Raw genomic sequence first — 10000 nt, forward strand, 5'->3', positions numbered from 1 at the left:
CTGCTTCATTAAAGAGAAAGGAGAGGTTTCTATTGCCGATAATAACACAGGGCTGGAATGAGATACATGCTCAAACAGGTCCCTTATGTTTAACTTTAGACTTCTTGAACCAATAATTACAAAAATAAACTGCAGCATGTGTGTCCCTTAGTGTGTGTGTGTTTCCCTTAGTGTGTGTGTCCCTTAGTGTGTGTGTGTGTCCCTTAGTGTGTGTGTGTGTCCCTTAGTGTGTGTGTGTCCCTTAGTGTGTGTGTCCCTTAGTGTGTGTGTGTCCCTTAGTGTGTGTGTGTCCCTTAGTGTGTGTGTGTGTGTGTCCCTTAGTGTGTGTGTCCCTTAGTGTGTGTGTGTCCCTTAGTATGTGTGTCCCTTAGTGTGTCTGTCCCTTAGTGTGTGTTTGTCCCTTAGTGTGTGTGTGTCCCTTAGTGTGTGTGTGTGTGTGTGTGTGTCCCTTAGTGTGTGTGTGTGTGTGTCCCTTAGTGTGTGTGTGTCCCTTAGTGTGCGTGTGTGTCTCTTAGTGTGCGTGTGTCCCTTAGTGTGTGTGTGTCCCTTAGTGTGTGTCCCTTAGTGTGTGTGTGTCCCTTAGTGTGTGTGTGTGTGTGTGTGTGTCCCTTAGTGTGTGTGTGTGTGTGTCCCTTAGTGTGTGTGTGTCCCTTAGTGTGCGTGTGTGTCTCTTAGTGTGCGTGTGTCCCTTAGTGTGTGTGTGTCCCTTAGTGTGTGTCCCTTAGTGTGTGTGTGTCCCTTAGTGTGTGTGTGTGTCCCTTAGTGTGTGTGTGTGTGTGTGTGTGTGTGTGTGTGTGTGTGTGTGTGTGTGTGTGTGTGTGTGTGTGTGTGTGTGTGTGTGTGTGTGTCCCTTAGTGCGTGTGTCCCTTAGTGCGTGTGTGTCCCTTAGTGTGTGTGTCCCTTAGTGTGTGTGTCCCTTAGTGCTGTGTGTCCCTTAGTGTGTGTGTCCCTTAGTGTGTGTGTATCCCTTAGTGTGTGTTTGTCTCTTATAGTGTGTGTGTACATGTGTTTGTGTGTGTGTCAAGGTACACTCCGTCCCAGGACCCACTAATTCTTCACAGCTGGACTCCCTCTCTAACCGTTCTCTCCCTCCCTCCCTCCCTCCCTCCCTCCCTCCCTCCCTCCCTCCCTCCCTCCCTCCCTCCCTCCCTCCCACAGACATAGACGAGTGTACCTTTGCCGATATCTGTGTGAATGGAAGGTGTCAGAACATTCCGGGGCTGTTCAGGTGTCAGTGTAGCATCGGCTACGAGCTGGACAGGAGCGGAGGCAACTGCACTGGTAAACCACACACACACACACCTGTTAACATAGGCATACACACAGCACAGTCTTCTCTGTGTGAGAACACACACCTGTTAACATAGGCATTCACACAGCACAGTCTTCTCTGTGTGAGAACACACACCTGTTAACATAGGCATACACACAGCACAGTCTTCTCTGTGTGAGAACACACACCTGTTAACATAGGCATTCACACAGCACAGTCTTCTCTGTGTGAGAACACACACCTGTTAACATAGGCATTCACACAGCACAGTCTTCTCTGTGTGAGAACACACACCTGTTAACATAGGCATACACACAGCACAGTCTTCTCTGTGTGAGAACACACACCTGTTAACATAGGCATACACACAGCACAGTCTTCTCTGTGTGAGAACACACACCTGTTAACATAGGCATACACACAGCACAGTCTTCTCTGTGTGAGAACACACACCGTCACCCCAGTGTAACTCTCCTCAGAGAACCTGTATAGATCAGGATATAGACTGTATATTAAGCCCAGTAGAATAGCACATTACATTGGTATCAATGCTATGTGTTTCTCCATAGACACTAAAACAAAGAACAAAAGGTTAATACAAGGCTAAATGGCCTGTCAGTAAGACTGTCCCTGAGTCTCTGTGTTGTCATGACACTCTGTTCTCTGGACACTGTGAAGAGATGAGACTCATCAGACCCAATCAGACTCATCCCCCTCTCCACTGGGATGGAGGGACGGAGAAAGGGATGATTCCTCTCCTCCCTCAGCATGTTGTCATGGAGTATAAGGAGTCATATTAATGATGAGGACTGACACCCACTCCCTAATACCACACACACACACACACACGCACACATGCACGCACACGCACGCGCCCACGCACGCACACACGCACATGCGCACACACACACACATCATATCACTAGCGTACACACTGAGACATTTGTGACTGTCTTAATGTTATTGCATGCTAATACTACTGTCTCTCTCTCTCTCTCTCTCTCTCTCCCTCTCCCTCTCCTATCAGACATTAATGAGTGTGCTGACCCGACCACCTGTATCAGTGGACTGTGTGTCAACACCCCAGGTAGCTACATCTGTAACTGTCCTCAAGACTTCGAACTCAACCCCACACGCGTGGGCTGTGTAGGTGAGACATCGCTCTGGACTCACTCACACACACACATTCAGTATGTGTCCTTCTGATGGGAGATGACTGAGTATGTGTGTCCCTTCCCAGACACTCGTTCTGGTGACTGCTATCTGGACGTGCGGATGCGGGGGGATGCGTCTGAGAGTTTGGTCTGTTCCAATGAGATCGGTGTGGCGGTGTCCAAAGCCTCCTGCTGCTGTTCTCTAGGGCAGGCCTGGGGAACACCCTGCGAATCCTGCCCCCCTCTCAACTCCTGTGAGTCAGTCTGACCTATCACCCCATCTAACACAATACTCACATCAGAATTACATGGAAAGATCCCTGAATGTTGTGATGTAGTGAATAAATCTCTTGTCTTCCAGCGGAGTACAAGACGTTGTGTCCAGGAGGAGAGGGATTCAGACCTAACCCCATCACTGTTATACTGGAAGGTTAGTTCAACCTAACCTCTGACCTCTAACCCCATCACTGTTATACTGGAAGGTTAGTTCAACCTAACCTCTGACCTCTAACCCCATCACTGTTATACTGGAAGGTTAGTTCAACCTAACCTCTGGCCTCTAACCCCATCACTGTTATACTGGAAGGTTAGTTCAACCTAAACCCTGACCTCTAACCCCATCACTGTTATACTGGAAGGTTAGTTCAACCTAACCTCTGACCTCTAACCCCATCACTGTTATACTGGAAGGTTAGTTCAACCTAACCTCTAACCCCATCACTGTTATACTGGAAGGTTAGTTCAACCTAACCTCTGACCTCTAACCCCATCACTGTTATACTGGAAGGTTAGTTCAACCTAACCTCTGACCTCTAACCCCATCACTGTTATACTGGAAGGTTAGTTCAACCTAACCTCTGACCTCTAACCCCATCACTGTTATACTGGAAGGTTAGTTCAACCTAAACCCTGACCTCTAACCCCATCACTGTTATACTGAAAGGTTAGTTCAACCTAAACCCTGACCTCTAACCCCATCACTGTCATACTAGAAGGTTAGTTCAACCTAACCTCTGACCTCATCACTGTCATACTGGAAGGTTAGTTCAACCTAACCTCTGACCTCATCACTGTCATACTGGAAGGTTAGTTCAACCTAAACCCTGACCTCTAACCCCATCACTGTTATACTGGAAGGTTAGTTCAACCTAAACCCTGACCTCTAACCCCATCACTGTCATACTGAAAGGTTAGTTCAACCTAACCTCTGACCTCATCACTGTCATACTGGAAGGTTAGTTCAACCTAAACCCTGACCTCTAACCCCATCACTGTCATACTGGAAGGTTAGTTCAACCTAACCTCTAACCCCATCACTGTCATACTGGAAGGTTAGTTCAACCTAAACCCTGACCTCTAACCCCATCACAGTCATACTGGAAGGTTAGTTCAACCTAACCTCTGACCTCATCACTGTCAAACTGGAAGGTTAGTTCAACCTAACCTCTGACCTCATCACAGTCATACTGGAAGGTTAGTTCAACCTAACCTCTGACCTCTAACCTCATCACTGTTATACTGGAAGGTTAGTTCAACCTAACCTCTAAGCTCATCACTGTCATACTGGAAGGTTAGTTCAACCTAACCTCTGACCTCTAACCTCATCACTGTCATACTGGAAGGTTAGTTCAATCTAACCTCTGACCTCTAACCCCATCACTGTCATACTGAAAGGTTAGTTCAACCTAACCTCTGCCCTCTAACCCATCACTGTTATACTGGAAGGTTAGTTCAACCTAACCTCTGACCTCTAACATCATCACTGTCATACTGGAAGGTTAGTTCAACCTTACCTCTGACCTCTAACCCCATCACTGTCATACTGGAAGGTTAGTTCAACCTAACCTCTGACCTCTAACCCCATCACTGTCATACTGGAAGGTTAGTTCAACCTAACCTCTGACCTCTAACCCCATCACTGTCATACTGGAAGGTTAGTTCAACCTAACCCTGACCTCTAACCCCATCACTGTCATACTGGAAGGTTAGTTCAACCTAACCTCTGACCTCTAACCTCATCACTGTTATACTGGAAGGTTAGTTCAACCTAAACCCTGACCTCTAACCCCCTCACTGTTATACTGAAAGGTTAGTTCAACCTAACCTCTGACCTCTAACCTCATCACTGTTATACTGGAAGGTTAGTTCAACCTAACCCTGACCTCTAACCCCATCACTGTCATACTGGAAGGTTAGTTCAACCTAACCTCTAACCTCATCACTGTTTTACTGGAAGGTTAGTTCAACCTAAACCCTAACCTCTAACCCCCTCACTGTTATACTGAAAGGTTAGTTCAACCTAACCTCTGACCTCTAACCTCATCACTGTTATACTGGAAGGTTAGTTCAACCTAAACCCTGACCTCTAACCTCATCACTGTCATACTGGAAGGTTAGTTCAACCTAACCCTGACCTCTAACCCCATCACTGTCATACTGGAAGGTTAGTTCAACCTAACCTCTGACCTCTAACCCCATCACTGTTATACTGGAAGGTTAGTTCAACCTAACCCTGACCTCTAACCCCATCACTGTCATACTGGAAGGTTAGTTCAACCTAACCTCTGACCTCTAACCTCATCACTGTTATACTGGAAGGTTAGTTCAACCTAAACCCTGACCTCTAACCCCATCACTGTTATACTGGAAGGTTAGTTCAACCTAAACCCTGACCTCTAACCCCATCACTGTCATACTGAAAGGTTAGTTCAACCTAACCTCTGACCTCATCACTGTCATACTGGAAGGTTAGTTCAACCTAAACCCTGACCTCTAACACCATCACTGTCATACTGGAAGGTTAGTTCAACCTAACCTCTAACCCCATCACTGTCATACTGGAAGGTTAGTTCAACCTAAACCCTGACCTCTAACCCCATCACAGTCATACTGGAAGGTTAGTTCAACCTAACCTCTGACCTCATCACTGTCAAACTGGAAGGTTAGTTCAACCTAACCTCTGACCTCATCACAGTCATACTGGAAGGTTAGTTCAACCTAACCTCTGACCTCTAACCTCATCACTGTTATACTGGAAGGTTAGTTCAACCTAACCTCTAAGCTCATCACTGTCATACTGGAAGGTTAGTTCAACCTAACCTCTGACCTCTAACCCATCACTGTTATACTGGAAGGTTAGTTCAACCTAACCTCTGACCACTAACATCTTCACTGTCATACTGGAAGGTTAGTTCAACCTAACCTCTGACCTCTAACATCATCACTGTCATACTGGAAGGTTAGTTCAACCTTACCTCTGACCTCTAACCCCATCACAGTCATACTGGAAGGTTAGTTCAACCTAACCTCTGACCTCTAACCCCATCACTGTCATACTGGAAGGTTAGTTCAACCTAACCCTGACCTCTAACCCCATCACTGTCATACTGGAAGGTTAGTTCAACCTAACCCTGACCTCTAACCCCATCACTGCAATACTGGAAGGTTAGTTCAACCTAACCTCTGACCTCTAACCTCATCACTGTTATACTGGAAGGTTAGTTCAACCTAAACCCTGACCTCTAACCCCCTCACTGTTATACTGAAAGGTTAGTTCAACCTAACCTCTGACCTCTAACCTCATCACTGTTATACTGGAAGGTTAGTTCAACCTAAACCCTGACCTCTAACCTCATCACTGTCATACTGGAAGGTTAGTTCAACCTAACCCTGACCTCTAACCCCATCACTGTCATACTGGAAGGTTAGTTCAACCTAACCCTGACCTCTAACCCCATCACTGTCATACTGGAAGGTTAGTTCAACCTAACCTCTAACCTCATCACTGTTTTACTGGAAGGTTAGTTCAACCTAAACCCTAACCTCTAACCCCCTCACTGTTATACTGAAAGGTTAGTTCAACCTAACCTCTGACCTCTAACCTCATCACTGTTATACTGGAAGGTTAGTTCAACCTAAACCCTGACCTCTAACCTCATCACTGTCATACTGGAAGGTTAGTTCAACCTAACCCTGACCTCTAACCCCATCACTGTCATACTGGAAGGTTAGTTCAACCTAACCTCTGACCTCTAACCCCATCACTGTTATACTGGAAGGTTAGTTCAACCTAACCCTGACCTCTAACCCCATCACTGTCATACTGGAAGGTTAGTTCAACCTAACCTCTGACCTCTAACCTCATCACTGTTATACTGGAAGGTTAGTTCAACCTAAACCCTGACCTCTAACCCCATCACTGTTATACTGGAAGGTTAGTTCAACCTAAACCCTGACCTCTAACCCCATCACTGTCATACTGAAAGGTTAGTTCAACCTAACCTCTGACCTCATCACTGTCATACTGGAAGGTTAGTTCAACCTAAACCCTGACCTCTAACACCATCACTGTCATACTGGAAGGTTAGTTCAACCTAACCTCTAACCCCATCACTGTCATACTGGAAGGTTAGTTCAACCTAAACCCTGACCTCTAACCCCATCACAGTCATACTGGAAGGTTAGTTCAACCTAACCTCTGACCTCATCACTGTCAAACTGGAAGGTTAGTTCAACCTAACCTCTGACCTCATCACAGTCATACTGGAAGGTTAGTTCAACCTAACCTCTGACCTCTAACCTCATCACTGTTATACTGGAAGGTTAGTTCAACCTAACCTCTAAGCTCATCACTGTCATACTGGAAGGTTAGTTCAACCTAACCTCTGACCTCTAACCCATCACTGTTATACTGGAAGGTTAGTTCAACCTAACCTCTGACCACTAACATCATCACTGTCATACTGGAAGGTTAGTTCAACCTAACCTCTGACCTCTAACATCATCACTGTCATACTGGAAGGTTAGTTCAACCTTACCTCTGACCTCTAACCCCATCACAGTCATACTGGAAGGTTAGTTCAACCTAACCTCTGACCTCTAACCCCATCACTGTCATACTGGAAGGTTAGTTCAACCTAACCCTGACCTCTAACCCCATCACTGTCATACTGGAAGGTTAGTTCAACCTAACCCTGACCTCTAACCCCATCACTGTCATACTGGAAGGTTAGTTCAACCTAACCTCTGACCTCTAACCTCATCACTGTTATACTGGAAGGTTAGTTCAACCTAAACCCTGACCTCTAACCCCCTCACTGTTATACTGAAAGGTTAGTTCAACCTAACCTCTGACCTCTAACCTCATCACTGTTATACTGGAAGGTTAGTTCAACCTAAACCCTGACCTCTAACCTCATCACTGTCATACTGGAAGGTTAGTTCAACCTAACCCTGACCTCTAACCCCATCACTGTCATACTGGAAGGTTAGTTCAACCTAACCCTGACCTCTAACCCCATCACTGTCATACTGGAAGGTTAGTTCAACCTAACCTCTAACCTCATCACTGTTATACTGGAAGGTTAGTTCAACCTAAACCCTAACCTCTAACCCCCTCACTGTTATACTGAAAGGTTAGTTCAACCTAACCTCTGACCTCTAACCTCATCACTGTTATACTGGAAGGTTAGTTCAACCTAACCTCTGACCTCTAACCTCATCACTGTTATACTGGAAGGTTAGTTCAACCTAAACCCTGACCTCTAACCTCATCACTGTCATACTGGAAGGTTAGTTCAACCTAACCCTGACCTCTAACCCCATCACTGTCATACTGGAAGGTTAGTTCAACCTAAACCTGACCTCTAACCCCATCACTGTCATACTGGAAGGTTAGTTCAACCTAACCCTGACCTCTAACCTCATCACTGTCATACTAGAAGGTTAGTTCAACCTAAACCCTGACCTCTAACCCCATCACTGTCATACTGGAAGGTTAGTTCAACCTAACCCTGACCTCTAACCCCATCACTGTCATACTGGAAGGTTAGTTCAACCTAACCTCTGACCTCTAACCCCATCACTGTTATACTGGAAGGTTAGTTCAACCTAACCTCTGACCTCTAACCCCATCACTGTTATACTGGAAGGTTAGTTCAACCTAACCTCTGACCTCTAACCCCATCACTGTCATACTGGAAGGTTAGTTCAACCTAACCCTGACCTCTAACCCCATCACTGTCATACTGGAAGGTTAGTTCAACCTAACCTCTGACCTCATCACTGTTATACTGGAAGGTTAGTTCAACCTAAACCCTGACTTCTAACCTCATCACTGTCATACTGGAAGGTTAGTTCAACCTTACCTCTGACCTCTAACCCCATCACTGTCATACTGGAAGGTTAGTTCAACCTAACCTCTGACCTCTAACCTCATCACTGTTATACTGGAAGGTTAGTTCAACCTAAACCCTGACCTCTAACCCCCTCATTGTTATACTGAAAGGTTAGTTCAACCTAACCTCTGACCTCTAACCTCATCACTGTTATACTGGAAGGTTAGTTCAACCTAAACCCTGACCTCTAACCTCATCACTGTCATACTGGAAGGTTAGTTCAACCTAACCCTGACCTCTAACCCCATCACTGTCATACTGGAAGGTTAGTTCAACCTAACCCTGACCTCTAACCCCATCACTGTCATACTGGAAGGTTAGTTCAACCTAACCTCTAACCTCATCACTGGTATACTGGAAGGTTAGTTCAACCTAAACCCTAACCTCTAACCCCCTCACTGTTATACTGAAAGGTTAGTTCAACCTAACCTCTGACCTCTAACCTCATCACTGTTATACTGGAAGGTTAGTTCAACCTAAACCCTGACCTCTAACCTCATCACTGTCATACTGGAAGGTTAGTTCAACCTAATCCTGACCTCTAACCCCATCACTGTCAAACTGGAAGGTTAGTTCAACCTAACCTCTGACCTCTAACCCCATCACTGTTATACTGGAAGGTTAGTTCAACCTAACCTCTGACCTCTAACCTCATCACTGTTATACTGGAAGGTTAGTTCAACCTAAACCCTGACCTCTAACCCCATCACTGTTATACTGGAAGGTTAGTTCAACCTAAACCCTGACCTCTAACCCCATCACTGTCATACTGAAAGGTTAGTTCAACCTAACCTCTGACCTCATCACTGTCATACTGGAAGGTTAGTTCAACCTAAACCCTGACCTCTAACCCCATCACTGTCATACTGGAAGGTTAGTTCAACCTAACCTCTAACCCCATCACTGTCATACTGGAAGGTTAGTTCAACCTAAACCCTGACCTCTAACCCCATCACAGTCATACTGGAAGGTTAGTTCAACCTAACCTCTGACCTCATCACTGTCAAACTGGAAGGTTAGTTCAACCTAACCTCTGACCTCATCACAGTCATACTGGAAGGTTAGTTCAACCTAACCTCTGACCTCTAACCTCATCACTGTTATACTGGAAGGTTAGTTCAACCTAACCTCTAAGCTCATCACTGTCATACTGGAAGGTTAGTTCAACCTAACCTCTGACCTCTAACCCATCACTGTTATACTGGAAGGTTAGTTCAACCTAACCTCTGACCAGTAACATCATCACTGTCATTCTGGAACGTTAGTTCAACCTAACCTCTGACCTCTAACATCATCACTGTCATACTGGAAGGTTAGTTCAACCTTACCTCTGACCTCTAACCCCATCACTGTCATACTGGAAGGTTAGTTCAACCTAACCTCTGACCTCTAACCCC

At 45.6% G+C, this 10000-nt stretch overlaps 1 protein-coding gene across 3 annotated transcripts in view; it reads left to right on the plus strand.

Moving 5' to 3' along the window:
- LOC106595265 (fibrillin-1) overlaps nt 1-10000 on the plus strand; it is a 159455-nt gene that overhangs the window by 92102 nt on the left and 57353 nt on the right. For all 3 annotated transcript variants that reach the window (XM_045689380.1, XM_045689379.1, XM_045689381.1), the window contains 4 exons: nt 1159-1281; nt 2301-2423; nt 2514-2681; nt 2789-2857. In XM_045689380.1, coding sequence (XP_045545336.1) covers nt 1159-1281; nt 2301-2423; nt 2514-2681; nt 2789-2857 — 483 coding nt within the window. The remainder of the gene's footprint in view (nt 1-1158; nt 1282-2300; nt 2424-2513; nt 2682-2788; nt 2858-10000) is intronic.

Source organism: Salmo salar, chromosome ssa11 (assembly GCF_905237065.1).
Source record: "Salmo salar chromosome ssa11, Ssal_v3.1, whole genome shotgun sequence".
Classification (NCBI taxonomy): domain Eukaryota; kingdom Metazoa; phylum Chordata; class Actinopteri; order Salmoniformes; family Salmonidae; genus Salmo; species Salmo salar.